This window comes from Pantherophis guttatus, chromosome 3 (assembly GCF_059756535.1).
Source record: "Pantherophis guttatus breed Tessera chromosome 3, ASM5975653v1, whole genome shotgun sequence".
Classification (NCBI taxonomy): domain Eukaryota; kingdom Metazoa; phylum Chordata; class Lepidosauria; order Squamata; family Colubridae; genus Pantherophis; species Pantherophis guttatus.
In genome coordinates, this window is record NC_142065.1 from 43,711,971 (window position 1) to 43,728,165 (window position 16,195).

Here is a 16,195-nt window from a genome sequence, read left to right on the forward strand (position 1 = left end):
GATACTAGAAAAGAAAGTCTTCTCAGAAAATCTTATGATTTTCTAAACTATCAATCATTAATCTTGAAGTATCTGGCTTAATTTGGGGGGAAAAAGTGTCAAATACAGCTAAGCTACAGACAAGAATGAAACCTTAGCTTAACTCTATACCTTCAGATTGGTTCCTACTAGCTTCAGCTCTTATACTTTCAAGGCTGCTACTACCACCTCTAGTTTTACTAATTAAAATAATGGTTGGAGTTCATCCATATGGTTCTTGATGAAATTGGACAGGAAATCAATAAACTGGCAAAGGCAAAAACTATTTCTAAAATGAAGATCTTATGCTATTCAGTTTACCTTCTGCAACCTGGATTTGATGATGATGGTCTATATTCAGAGTCAAGAGGGTCACATATCATTATTGGGATAGTAATTTGATTTTCTACAAATAGGGACTGAGAGATATGTAGGCAAGTTGACATGTTTGCAACACCTGCAGTAAACTTTGAGAAGAACAATCTCTTTAAAATTGCTTATAACACCTAAAGGAGATTCTGGGTGTGGAGCAACCTATGTTTTTTTTCTTCTGGAGTTAAGGAGACAATTTGTCAGATTAGTCCTGCAATGATTGACCTAAAGTCTGTATTGAGGCTTCAGGATGTGTGGTGACTTGCATAACTTCAATGCCATGGGCAACAGTCTGTTCTCAGCCCTTCAAATCCAAATGTGTTTCAATACTTATTAAACTGTTATTATTAACTAGAATGGATTTTTTTTTTACTTTTGGTCACGTCCTTCAATCTGAAGAAAAGAAATGTGATATTAGTATCAAGACACTGAAAACCCCATAGATAAGGCAGATTCAGGATTTGCCAAGAAACCGGCAACCCAGGCAATTGGTTTATTGGAACCATTTGTTCCTACATGTTTTCAGCCTCTGTTAATCCATCACATTATCATAAGCACAGTCAAAACAACTATAAGAACATATTTTGAACATCAGGGAAGATTAAGATCCCTTTTCTGATGCAGGCAGCTCCTCTGATGCATTGACAGGCAAGCCTTCATGTCATCAGTCTTTCGGCAGAATATTGTGAATTTCTGCTCATTTCATTTTAGTTACAAGTTGGATCAAGGGGGGACCTAGATCCAAGATAGCAAAGTCTAAGTCCCGTAGTCTTTGGCAGCATTTCAGTATGCCCTTTGTGGATGTTTTTGCATTGCCAATCAACCACAAAAGCAATCACAGCATTGACTATCAGATATCCCCAGGGTCTCCTATATGCTCTTCCTGCTGTTCCTCTAATTTCCAGAAAGTTAAGGCATGTATGTTAGGTTGAAACTATAATTATCTTTTGAATCTGGGTTCAATAAAAGTGGCCATCATATTTACCAGGGCAAGTATGTATCAGATCTAAAAACCCAAAGCTTCCTGGATTAGAAGTGAGAGATTGAGATTTTATCTGCCCTCCTCTGACAGACAAGATCTCAATCTCTCACTTTTAATCCAGGAAGCTTTGGGTTTTTAAATCTGATATACTTGCCCTGGTAAACATGATGGCCACTTTTATTGAACCCAGATTCAAAAGATGATTAGTTTCAAGTCTGGAGATTAAGAGGAAGCAGCTAGACCAATTTACATTATAGGAATGGAATCAGGATTCCATTCGGGCCATTCCTTTATCTAATTTTTTAGTTTAACAATGGTCCTATTATGGGTAACTCAGTCAATAGTACCTATTTATGAGCTCACCTGAAGGATATTGTAACAGTATTATAAGAAAAAAAAGTTGTCTCCCTATTGAGTTTTCAATAGTGATTTTTCAGGTCTCGTAGGCATGCAGCATACCCTGCATGCTTAACATTCTTACCTGGCAGGTATTTTGAATATTTTCTTATGCTGGATTGTATTTCATATGTTTCTGTAACATTTCATCAGTGTGCCAAAAAATTTCTTCCAGGGCCTTCCTTTTGAAATGTTGTTATGTATACAACATCCTCCTGGAATTTCCATTTAATGTTAGGACATTTAAATGATTATATTTTGTGAGTTACTTTCATCTAGAAGATGGCTTCTGGGTGCTATTATTTCAGCAATATCTATAGCAACTCAGATGATCTTACCCTTTTACTTGTTCTAAAAGTTTTTTTCTCAACCAGATCTTTATCTGTTACTGCTTAGCTTTGATTCCAAGAGATGCTTTTTTCTGTTTACAGTGAAATAATATTTCTTCTTCTTTAATGGAATTTCTTTCTTTTTAGCAATATAGTCAGACCTAAACATATTAAATAGCATTCCAATATGTAGTTTTCAGCAACAAGCTGTCTTTACTGATAATGCAGAAGTGACAGTTATCAGGTGTCATTATCATTTGTCCCATTTATAATGACATACTTTAAGTGTAGTTGAGATGACTTCTGTAGATCTATTTGCAATGAGAGACGATCACAAAAGCAATCACAGCTTCATATTATAACAATGGTGTAAGTATAAAATATCATTGTTCCTCCTTTAATCTGACTCATTTCCAGATTACTATGGTTAAACCTCCTGAACTGCTAGTTAATCCAACTTTCCTTTCACTTTTCAATTTAATATCTGTTCAAATATCTCCCCAATTGCCCTTCTCTATCAACATCAACTGACTCCAACTGAGAACCTAGAAGTTCTTGAAATCAAAGTGATTAATTCTTTGTTACTAGCAGTGGCATAAACAAGTTACATGCTTATAATAATTAAACAATGTATAAATTATACATAAACAGGTTTCTATAATATTGTACTATGGGACCCTTTCTTTTAGAAAAGAGTTATGTATTACCAGGAAAAACTGATTTCCTTTTTATGGATCCAGAGAAGTTGTTTCTTCTTTTCCTAGGAGCCAAGAATTGTTTTTGCCTTATTTCCACCCATATACTAAGATATTTTATTTATTGATTTGATTCAATATTATTTTCCCCCTATTTTTGGTTCAGTCTTTCACCTTTTGGTCCTTTTACTTTTTCTACCATGCATATCCACTTTTGGAGCAGCAGCCATCAGCTCAAAAAAGCATGCCTACTCTGATTCAATGCAGTTTATCTTTCTTTCATATAAAGCATATGCACAAATGTCAAGCAGAAATCTAACATGCCAAACAATAAAATCAATGACTTTTTAATAGAATGCATGGGATAAGAAGAAATTCTGCAAAGAAAATTCTGGTGTAGGTGTGCCTTTGTGTATGTGTACACATGCATGCATGTTACTCCAAAATTAAATATAACTGTATACTTTTCCAGTGGTACCATTGCTTTGTGTAGCAATGTGTGCCTGAAATTTCCCAAGTCTTTTGCTGTATATTAAAACTAATATATACTGTTCTAGTTTACTACATTCTGCCTGATGTGTTCTCAGTGTGCATGAGCTTTTTGAAATAGGACTACTATTTCCCTGGCAGCGTTCTACTTCTCTTTCTTGCTTCTAGACATCCTTAGGTTTAGGTTTTAGGTTTTATTTGATTTGTATACCGCCCTACTCCCGAAGGACTCAGGGCGGTGAACAGCCAACAATAAAATACATAAATACACAAAATTTAAAAACCCGATAAAATCAAATTAAACTTTTTGGCCCAGACAAATTAAAATACCCCAATAATTTAAAAACAGATTAAAATTTACATATTTTAAATATTTTAAAAAGGGAAGAGATCAGGCCAAGCCCGCTTGATGGAATAAAAAGGTCTTCACAGCACGGCGGAAGGAACGCAACAATCCTCTGCTTCTTTTCATAGTGCCAACATGACCCATAAGGGGTGGAGGAAGCATATGTTACCAATAGTTTATGCTTAATTAACCCTTGATTAATCAGTTCCCGGATGACTTCTGAAGGCAGCTTCCAGCACAACGATCCACATGGTTCTAAATTCCTGACATTTCCTACTTTCTTATTCCACTGCACTGTACATGAGAACCTTGTACTTGTCAAGCCAGATTCTCAGCTAGTATAAATTCAGTGGCATCCCAGTGATCTAGGTTATGCCATCTCAGAGTGGAAAAAACTAGATTTTTAGTTCAAGGATTAAATGACCCTTTAAAATGTTTATTTATCAAGCATTTTGTTTTCCGCCCAAGTCTGGCCTCCTGTTTTGCTAAACCACTTTCCTTCAGAGCAACCTTATAGTTTACGTTCATTATCCTCCCCACTCCAATTGGAATGCATCCAGCCATGCTGCCAGATGCAGGTCCATTTGTTAAGCATGCAAGACAGTGACAGCAGTTTAATCCAAATAGGCCTCTGCAGGAGTCCATTCATTTATTTCCCTAAGAAAAAATGTCACCTAAAAAAATTAGAAAACAGGTATGTAACAAAGGACAGGCAAATAACCCCTCTTCCCCAGTGACATGTATCCCTGTATTTGTTCCTTATTTTGTTTGTTTTTGCAGCGTTTCCATGGGGGATGGGGAGAGGAAGGGGGAGTGAGTGTATTGAAAGGAGGATTATGCTCATCCATGCAGGAAAAAAAAGAAAGACTATGTTGAGCCATTGTATTTTCATTGACTAGAAGCATTAGCGGAAGCATAGCCGGGTTAGTCTCTGACGGCGAAAAGCAACGAAGGACTTGGGGAGCTGTAAACTCTACGCGTATGTAGCAAAAATGTGTACTAAAATCCATTTTATTACATGCATGATGTAAAAATAAGGTGGGAAATGACACAGAAAGCATACACTTGACTGGGGCCAATTTTAGGAATTTGGGTGTCCTATGAAGCACCAGGTTAGGACTGGTCTTTTCCTAATTTTTGCAGATGGATTCCTGCGAAATGGAATTCCTACAGAATCTGAACTAAAGGTAAAGATGCATCTAGTATAAACATACTGGATTCATAGCCTAAATACAATTTTATTTTATTTTTTATTCTTCTCTATTTTTTTTTTTTTATATAGACACACTTCCCTTGGCAGCAAGAAAGAATTTGGTTTTATTTTTGAAATGCTATTCCTTTCTTTTCTGCCCTGCAAATATTGCTCTCAGTTTATCATCTATATGCTAAGAGAAAATATCCTAACCATTCTGCCCTTTCATAGGTGTTTCCTTTCTCAAAATGACTGTAGGAAATGGTCCATCCATTTTTTTTTCCTTTCTTGCTGGTGGGCTCTGAAATTTGAAGCTGAAAAAATTAACTCAAGGGTCTTTTTTTTGTGCTTCACATTTGTGCTGTTTTTTTTTACATTTTCCTTTTCTGAGCATTAAGTAAATATCTCCTAGACATGTCTATATTTTTACAATACTGTTGCAGCAATTGTTTCTGTGTCAGCTACATAAAGAATAATAGAAAATCTATGGAGGTCCTAACCAAAGGACAACAATAGCATGGCCAGGCCAGGCATTTTCCAGGCAGGTGACAGTCATAGCACCCTCGAATGAGGTAGGCATCTTTTCCATGTCCATCAGTGATGGTTCCTGGAACAGGGTGATTTTTTCTTCTTAAACTTTGCAGCAGCTTCTGTCATTGCTTGCAGCATCTATTGTGCTTCTCTTCTATTGCTTGCCTAGTTTTAGAGTATTCAGAGTATACAGGAAAAAAGGCATAAGGTACAAAAAACTAGCAGTAAAAGCGAGCAGGGGATCATCGCAACATGCAGAATGCTAGGACGGAAGGGTTGGTAAGTAGTTTGGTGGGCATTCACAGTTAGCAGAAGCTCTTACATAAAACAAAAGAGGGTTGAATATAGGTAGTCCTCAACTTATGACCCTAATGAAGCCTGTGGTTGTTAAACAAATATGGTCAATAAGTGAATGCCATGTTTATTAAGTGAACCTATTGTTCACTATGGAGCATTTTTGCTGAAAACTGGAAGTAAACACTGGCTTTCGGCAAAAATGTACATTGATTCACATGCAAACAGGCATAAATGTGGGCCAGTTGTGACTGTGACTGTGCAGTGGGAGGGACACCCCTCAGAACTTCAGAGCTGGATCATAAGTACCTTCGGTGAGGGGTGTCTGTCATAACTTCAAACGGTCACTAATCAACCAGTCATACCTTGAGAACTACTTGTAGAACCTTCTGAGTTATCCAGCCCTACGATCCTATGATTCAATATAACTTGATCTCCCTGTAACAATTATTTATTGTTTTCGTTATTGCAACATGTACCAACACTGTGAATATGTTCTAGCAATTCAATTCTTTTTAGGCTGTGTGGGGTGAGAGTGTGAGACTTTTAAAGCTCAAAGGGCTAGGCACTGCTTGAGTTTTGTTTTGAACACTCCTATTAGTGAGTTGCAGGAAGAACTGATGAGTTCATGGGGTTCTCTTGCCTGTTCACTATATTCAACTCCAGCCAAAGAAAAGATAACTGAAGGTCAGTTTCAGATTGATTTGTGAGAAACTTTGGAATTAAAGTGGAGTGAAACAGTGCCAGTGAAAGTGCTCTCAGTAAATAAAGAGAAGCCCTGCCTTTGTGTTTCTAAAGGCCAACAGAGATATTTGTTATGGTCAATGTTAAATCTGCTAAGAGCTATTTATAATAGCAACCATCACAGAATGGCATGGCAGAGTTTTCTATAGAATAATTGTGTGTTCTGTAGTAGCTTACTGCTGCTCTGGCAACAACTCATAAGCAAAGAGGTCCCTGATATACTTGTTTATTTATGGCACTTTCTGAAATGCAATCCTACCAGTTCCACAGAAAAAAAGATTAATAAAAGGTAAAGGAGTACTGCTAGAAAGTTAAAAAATGACAATTGTAGCTATGCTATACTCCATGTATAGTAATCCGCCTTTTCCTTTTACATCAAAACTTCTATGACAAAGGGAAAATCAAAGGGAGCACAGTGAGGCTTACTGCAGCCCCATTATAGCCCTATTCCTTAAACTACATGTATATATAAAGGAACAAAGATTTGATTGTGCTGCTACAACTGCTGTATTTTTTTGACAGATATGACATCAGGGGTGAAATGCTACCGGTTCGGGCCACTTCGCCCGAACTGGTAGTAAAAAAATACTTAAAAAGTAAAAAAAAAAAAAAAAAGATTCCGATGATCGCACGTCACTCAGCTGATCTTTGGAACTTTTTTTTACTTTTTAAAGCATTTTTAACTACCAGTTCCGGAGAACGTGCACACATGTGCAGTGTGCATCCAGCATGCACTGTGCATGTGTGCATGGAGCGCGCATCTGGTGCACATCACACATATGTGGGCAGTGAACCAGTGGTGACTGGCGAAGGATTTCACCACTGTACAACATCCTCTCACTCCATGGATGCCAGTGCTCCTGGAGCTTTTTCACTAGAAGGCATACTGGACAGTGGACTGCCCTTCTCAGAGGACTGAGGGAACATCTCTGCACTGCTTCCACCTCTGTTTTCTTATACTAGAACCTCTTTCCAGGCAGTCTTTCCCATCTTGTTTTCTTGGCATCTTCCAAAGGCTTCTTTCTTCCCTACATGAAAGAGGAGTAAGGGATAATAGTCCGTGATTAGTTTAGTAAGCCTCTCAGTCACATCTTTGATCTTTGTTCCTAGGAAATTGCATATCTCCCTTTACAGATTGTTCACTCCATAAATTGTTGATTCCGTTCCTCTGAGAAAAGCATCATTTTCCCCACCACTACCACATACACCAACACACACTTTTTTGTCCTTGGGAAGTGTGGTCTACTTTTTCTTCCTTATACTTGATGATATTCCTCCTCCAGATGTCTCTGTGGTTTCTTCCAGGGGGAAGATATGCTCAGCTCCAGTGAGACTGGATTGGACTGGGGTTGGATGGTCTATCTCTAAAAGTTTTTTTTTCTGGTACTTTTCAGAAGCTCAAGAGATCTCAGCTGCTCAAATCTCAGGTCACCTATTAGAATCAATAGATTTAGGAGCAGCCCACACCAGTAATAAAATCACTGACTCCAGATCTTCAGAATTGTAGTTGGAAGACTTGTTTTTGAATGTTTCTCCACGTACTTGGCCAACCAAGCACAATTCCACCTCTGAAAGAAAATACTAGCATTTTCCTGACATCAATTATGTCAATGTTCTATTTATAAGGAGTATTAAAATGTGATTTACCCACTTGCACTCTAAATTGTCAGTCCTTTCCTATAATTCATATTAGTTTTAGTCTGCTGCAGCTAGATTTCATGCTGTAACAATTCTACATTAAAGAAAATATCATTGCTAAATGCAAATAATTATAGGAGAGCTAGTAATAAGGTCATGGAAGAAAGAAACCTTCGATTTTTTTTCCCAGTTGTCTTCTGCCTGAAAAAGTAAGTGTAGTGGGTGGAGGCCACAGTTCTGTCAATGCTAGCAAATATTCACATTTTAATTTATAAGTTCAGGGAATCTGGCTTGAGGGAGGACTGCATACATATCGCTATTGTGGGAGATTCTGTTCCTAATTCATTTTAGGCAAAATTGCTAACCATCTTGGTTGTCTCTTCTCAAAAAGCAGAAAAGCTATATTTATCTGTTGTTCCTGCCTGAAGTGGTATGGAGTGGCTTATAAAGTACCTTTTGATCCTCATATAAAAGATTCTATAGAAGAGCAAAGTAATATTATTACTGTAATAGCTTGGGGCTGTGCACTAATGCCATCATAAGCTAGAGTAAGTATAGGCTGCTTAGCCATTATACTTTATATGCCATAGTGTTTCATTTTATTTTTAGAAGGGGGATTATTAAAATTATCCTCTTTTGATGATTCTAGGAAACCCTGATTTTATAATCACAACTCTGATTAGTACTATCAAGCTTTCAAAGATTCTTAACATCATTAGAACATTTATCCAGGGCAGATAATAGCAAGGATCAGCTGCTTTTTCAAGTTGAATCCAGATAAAAGGCCTCTCATAAGGATTCTGTGGGCAGGTTGGATTCTGAGACAGTATTGATTTACCGTACTTTGTCCTTGCTATCTATCAATGGCAATTAGGTTAATATTGGTAAAGAGCCACTTAACAAAGTAATCAGACCCCTAGACTCTTCCAAAAGCACAATTTCCTAACAGGTTTACCTATGGTTCTTGCCTAGCATGAATTAGTGTTTCTATCTCAGATTAGATGATCCATAGGAATTAATGTGCCATCTTTAATTTTATATTAGTCAGTGGATGTTTTTATTCAAAGGATAAAAAATATTGTTACAGAGACCTTTAAAAAAAGGTCTAGGAGTTGAAAGGAGTTACTGGAAAGCACCCAGGTTGGGTAAGATTGCTATGTCATTGTGTGTTCAGAAAATGAAAGAGCTGCCATCCATAGTATGATAAATTGTTTGGAAAAGGAGCTTCAAATTAGACAAAACTTCAAAAGTATACACTATACACTAAAAGTGCGAACAATTTCAATAAGGGGAAAAACTAGCAGGGAAGCCCAGTATGACTGTGCAAAAAGTTTAATAGAGATCTGGTAACAAAAACAAATAGGAAATGGAAAGAGGAAAAAAATAGTCTAGAATTGTAGAAATGGTATTAGAAAGTCTAACGCGCAAAATGAACTCAGGTTGGCAAAATATGCTAATAGTAAGAAAATCATATTTGTAATAAAAGTCTGGATGTGTTCAAAATAAAAGGAAAAGAAAGGCGGAAACAAAGAAAATAAATCAATTTACCAGCTGCTTAATGAGTATGCCAAAATGTTAGCAGGCACCAAATAAAAAACACAACTATTCAAGAGAAAGAGAAAGGAGTAGAACTAAAGTTTAAAATTAATGAAAAAACATGACTAGGGAATACCTATTTAGCCTGAATGAATTTAAATATCTAGGGGCAAATTAATTGAATCTAGGGCACTAAAGGATTTGTTAATTATATGATTGTGCCATTGAATGTTATCGTTTTCTTAACAGAATTCAAAATAAAAACATTTTCCCATTGGAAGGATTCTTATAATTAATTCCAAAATCATATTTCAAAACTATAGTCTGCTTGTAATTTTCTAAGATCTAATTATCCTTTTGCTATTAATTCAAAATATTTTTTAAAGTTTAAATTTGTATTTAAAACTTTTTTTTTCTCTAAGGTTTGAAATTCTCAGGCCAGGCTAAAAATAGATATAGATCAAGCCAACCAAAGTTCAGAATTTTGGCAGACTAAACTTTTACTACTCTTCCCCCTAACCTATATATCCTGAGAGATTGTAGGGAGTGGCTATTCTAAATTTTCTTTCTCCAGTTCATCTCCAGGCTGTATTTTTTTTTTTAATTTGATTTATATGCCGCCCTTCTCCGGGGACTCAGGGTGGCTTACAATGCGTTAAGCAATAGCCTTCATACTTTTATATATTTATACAAAGTCAGCTTATTGCCCACACAAACTGGGTCCTCAATTTACCTACCTTAGAAAGGATGGAAGGCTGAGTCAACCTTGAGCCTTGGAGAGATTCGAACTTACAGTAATTGCAGACAGCTGGTGTTAATCACAATGCTATCAGTCTGCTGAGCCACCAGGCCCTTTCAGTATTGCTTCCTGTCTCAACCCCCTCCTTAGAATGTGCTCTCTCCTTCCTGGGAAACTACCATTTCACTGCAGTCCATCACATACATTTATTTATTTATTTATTTATTTATTTATTTATTTATTTATTTATTTATTGTCATATTTATATGCCGCCCTTCTTCCGAGGGACATCATGCACCCCCATAGGCTTAATGCAAGCTGTAAAGTTGAGTGCAGAAACTCACCCAGTGCTGTAAAACTTGTCAATTCAAAAGTTCCTGATAGCTGAAAATGTGTTAATAAGAAACTCACAAAATTGATTGAAAAAGAAGTATGTGAAGTAAAGCCAATGTCCTTTTGAAGGCATCAACTATGGGTTGAGCAAAAAGTTGGCTATTCCTTCATCTCCCGGAGCCTTAAACTTGCCAGAGATTGCTGTCTTGCAGTCTTATCAAAAGAAGTAATTTTATGGAACACTTGTGGGTTATTTCAAGGGCTCGTCCAGATACAAATTGCAAAGAACTGGTCTATTCACCAGTTTTTATTTTGCAGTGATTGTCAACTCCACTTTTAGCAGAGCTGTCCTCAGTTGACAATTTCTTCCCTTGGAAGCCTTATTCTTTGTCTATTTCTGACACAATGCCTGTTATTATGCTTTCTTTTTCAAGGTTAAAATAGAACAGATTTCTTCAGGATAATGTTGTAAGCACACAAAATGAAGTATAAACTTTATATAAACTTTAACTGAATAATATAATACCGAATAAGATTTATGATCACAATTGGGATCAGGATTTCTGTTGCTAAGCAAGGCAATTATTAAGTGAGTCATGGCCAATTTTACAATCATTCTTGCCATGATTGTAAAGCGAATCATTGCTGTTGTTAAGTGATTCATGCAGTCATTAAGAGAATCTGGCTACCCCCGTCGATTTTGCTTGTTAGAAGCAGACCAGCAAGGTTGCATATGGCAATTATGACCCAGAATGTTGCACCCATTATACATACATGCCAGTTGCCAAGCCAGCTGCCACTCGATTTTTTATCAAGTGACCATGGGGATGCTGTGACAGTTATAAGTGCGAAGACCAATTTTAAGCCATTTTTTGTCTCTGCCATTTCAAAAAGTTGCAAAATGACTAGTTTACATTCAGGACTATCCATAGTAGAAAGCAATAAGGATAAAAATTAATTCTAAGATGAATACTTGAATTGTCTTGTATAGAAATCATTTTATTTTATGCATTTCACTTTTTATCTATTTAATTCTTTGGATTTCATTTCATTCAGAATGAAATTGAGTGCTTTAGAAGAGAGATTAAGATTATATGACTAAAAGATAATTAATCTATTGCTGATGGTCATGAAGATTTTGTTTGGCATTTTGTCGAATAAGAGCTGAGATGAATAATTGTATCACAAACAATGGTTACAATCTGTTAAATCTAACCAGTTTATATTATCTCTTCTTATATTTATATATATAAATATATATTTAGAATGCCTCTGGGCTGGAATTCCTCTCTTTCTCTTTCTCTTTCTTTTTTTCTCTTCTCTTTTCTTTTCTTTTCTTTTTTTTTTGTTCCTTGAGTTTGAAAGCATAAGTCTCCTGTTGACATACAGCACATTGAATTAACCATCATCAGGAACAGAAAAACACAACAGCAAGGAAATCCATAGGAAACAGAAATGTGCATTCACTTTCCATGTTTCTCTTCAGTTTGTACAATTATGGTGACCGATCCTGAATGTCTGTTGCTTGAAGCTTATTAGGCAATATAAAACTACAAATCCAGACACACTACATGTACAATTAAACACATTCAAGATCTACAGTCATACCTATAAATTTTGGACGAACCTATATGTATATTGCCTATTTATGTGCCATTCAAGCATAGAATGCAGATGGCCACAGTTCCATTTTTTTTCGATGTATTTATTGAAGATGTAAAGAGAAGCTGAGAGGAGGAGCATTCATTTATGTTCACACCACAGTTACTTGTTTGAAAACTCATGTATTACCTTTTCGTTCTCTTCAAATATGTCATATTCACTATTTATCTCAAAATATTATTGCTTTATGTCAGTTTAACTCATTCTCTCATCACTATTAGAACATTCTAATGTGGTCAAATGGGACAAGTATCATATTTTATTAGAGTTTGTGTGCCTGCCACCTACAATGAGAGCTGTTCCCATTATTGACTTCATCCAATACTTCAAGGACTTCACACTTTCTTTTCAATAATATAATGCATTTGCCATTTGTGCTTTGCTTTCCACTCAACTTTACAGCTTGCAATAATTATATCTAATTCTGACTTTCTCTTCTGTTAAATTACCACATAGAAGAAGAGAGTCTTCAAAATTAGCTCATTCATCAAACAAGAGCATCAGCCATACTATTATGGAATGAACAATGTGCATATATATATATATTATAGCATTTTTTCTTATTATAGAACTCACTATGGATTTTACATTTTCAGAATTGTGTGTGAAATGGGGCAAGCTGAGCCTGATATTAGCTCTGGTCCTGCACTCCTCTGTATTGGAGAATGCAAATCAGAATTTGTGGCCAAGTCTGCACAACATTACACATTTGTGGTAAGTACCCTACAAGCCATTCTTGTTACTTGATTGATAAACCTAGACCAAGTACTGTAAGCAGTACACAAAATAGTCCTTTCTCTTTCTACTAAATAAAGAAGGGCTGGCAGGGTCTAGAGTAGTTAAAATGCTATTTATTAATATGTTCAACTTAGAGTATGTCCAATGTGGCATTTTATATGCCCGATATCCTAATACGGTTTACCTCTTTAAGTCATTTTACTTATCTTCAACTCTTTTTCAGTAATCATAATGAAAATTTATCCAAGGATAACTGCAGATGCCTCACCTCAAAGCCAGGTCCCTAGGAAGAAAAGTAAAATATAATCAAATCCATTAATTGTAATGAATAAATGAGAAAATAAAATAAATTGCCCAGATCTTATGAGTTTGCCCCCTCTTCCCTTTTTGACATCAAGTCATTGTGTGAAAATGAAGGTATTCTATTCAAATAATAGTAATTGGAGCCAATGGTATGTAAGGGTTTTTTTTTTTCTCTAATTCTGAGTTATAGCATAATTATTGCCAGTGGCTATGTTAGTTTGTCTTTAAAATTTGCTTGCACTGGCTGAACTACATGGACCACAGCCCTATACTGATATACAATTCTTACATTATTTGACTAGGACTTTTTTTTTTAATTTCTTGGCTCATAAAATCATGACACATTCTCACCTGGGAGAAAGTGTTTCTAGCACTAAATGTTTTAGTAATTTATTTGACAAATTGTGGCTTTAACTACGATTAATTTTTTTAGAACTTCTGATATACTAGACAGTGCAACATTTTTTAGATCAACTGTGTTATCCTTCCTTTTCAAACTGGAAGGAATAATGTGAACCTTTATTACCATGGAACTTAATTAGCTGGAATTAATCTATGGACCTGCCACCTTCCATTATATTATGTATATATTAGAACACTATGGAATAATTTTGTTTGGCTAGTAAAAACAAACTCTCTGCCCCTCCCTCCTCCCCCCACCCCCTGTCCTATTTTCTTTTTATCATCCATCTTTCCTTAATGTGAAATTATTTTCCATTTAAATAACAAATTAATGCTAATTCAATAGAGTTTCCATTAGTATGTTTAATCTAGAGTTTCTTTTTGTGGTTTTCCATTCCTGAAGCAATCATTGTGCTCTTCTGTTATTTAATTATGAACCTTTTTATTCATATTCTTGAAAGTCACACCTGGAGCTTTTCTTCATCTCTATTTTGGCCTGAACAAGGCTTATTTGGCCTCCCTGATTTTGTGCTAACTACTTGCTAGCAATTGCCAACTGTCCACAATTTGTAAAGGAAGCAATAGATAACTTGAATTGCACTTGTTGTCTCATTACTAGAATGGAAACTTATTGTAATAATGGTAAATATTACTAAACAATAATACTATGCAGTAGAGAGTCCCCCTTTTAGGGTTGCTAAACATGTTCACATTTATCTGTTTGACTCTCTATCTACTTTGGTATTTATAACCATTCATCTATCAAACTGTTGGCAGACACACTTTCTGTTTCATTTCAAAAGTATGCAAAGCAACAACTGGCTTACATTGGTGATTTATACTGTGCTTTAAAAAAACAAGTATCAAAAAACTATTAATGATTATAATTGTGGGCTGGGGAAAAGTATTTTTGTAAGCATTTGTAAGTAAAGGAACACTTGCTTGACCTTCATTGTGCCACAGTGTTTATGTGTGTATGAATTGTATGTATGTGTGTATATGTGTGTATGAACTGGAGTTCAAGATAAGTGTTGAGCAAGTGAGGGAATTCTAGTGAAGTTAAATAAATTAAAGTCTCCTAGGCCACATGAACTATACCAACAGTTTTGGAGGAATCAGCAGAGGTAATTGCAGAATTGCACTTTTGTAATCTTTGAAAAGTCCTGAAGAGCATGCAAGGTCTCAGAAGACCTTGTGTGCATCCTCCTCCACATTTTTTTAAAAAAGGGATGAAACAGGACTCAAGAAATTGGAGGCTTGTGAACCTGATTCTGGCACTGGGCAAGGTCCTTGATATTACAAAGCAGCTTGTCTATGAGCACTTAGCTAGGAATTAACACGATCTGACTGATTTATGCCAAACAGATCGTGCCTAGTTATTGTGATATCCTTTTATGATAAAATTACTATCCTGGTTGGTTGGAAAAAGGCCATGAATCTTGATTTCAGCAAAGTTTTTGACAAAGTTTCTTATAGCATCCTTATTAACAAAATGGTCAAATATGGGTTTGAGAACTGAAATATCAGGTGGATCCACAGTTCAAGGACTGTACACAAAGTGTAGTTATTAATTGAGTTGAATAGTGGTGTTAGTATGGCTTCCAAAGCTGACATCTACCTTGAGAGACATGTTGAGTGGAATGCAAGAGGGCTGTGCCCGGGCCCAGTGCTGTTCAACATTTTTATAAATGATATGAATGAGGGGTTGGGTGAATGCTTACCAAATTTGCAGATGATACCAAGCTAGGAGGAATGACTAATATTTGGGAGAGAGGAATCAAAAAAGACTTGGACTAGAACAATGGGTGGAAACAAATAGAATAATATTTAACAGGAAGAAATGTAAAGCCATGTACAAATGAGGGAAATCTGCCTCAAAGGTAAAACATATGAGAAGGTCCTGGGTATTAGTAGACCATAAGTTCAACATATGCAAAGAAGACAATGACATCTTAAACAGCATTAAAAGAGCAAAAAACTCAGACTATGGGAGATGATTCCTACTCTACTTCACTTTAGTCAGGCCTCACTTAAACATAGAATTCAGTTCTGCGCAATCAGGTTTAAAAAAGACATGGATGAACTGGAGCAAGTCTGGAGAAGGGCTATCAAGAGGGTGAAAGAACTGGAACCAAGTCCTATAAGGAATGGTTAAAAAAAACTTAGGAATGTTTAGCTTGCAAAAGGAAAGATTGACAGAGGACATGATAGATGCCTTTACATATCTGAATGGCATTCGCATTGTAAAAGATTTGGACATTCTCCCTTGCTCCAGAAGGTAAGATAAAACTAATAAGACAAACCTCAAGGATGTAGAGACATATTAGATATTAGGAGAAATTTAATTTACTGTTAGTAGGTTTGTTCAGAAAGGAGAATAGTTACCACATAGAGTGGTTCCCCTTCCCCTTCCCTGGAAGTTGTCAAACAGAAAACTGGATAGTCATCTACTGGGG

General features: G+C 36.0%; 1 protein-coding gene across 1 annotated transcript in view; it reads left to right on the plus strand.

Moving 5' to 3' along the window:
• The window catches only part of PLXNA2 (plexin A2), a 449,635-nt gene that overhangs the window by 335,651 nt on the left and 97,789 nt on the right, over positions 1 to 16,195 (plus strand). The window contains exon 14 of the mRNA XM_034414337.3: positions 12,893 to 13,010. Within this exon, the coding sequence (XP_034270228.1) occupies positions 12,893 to 13,010 (118 nt within the window). The remainder of the gene's footprint in view (positions 1 to 12,892; positions 13,011 to 16,195) is intronic.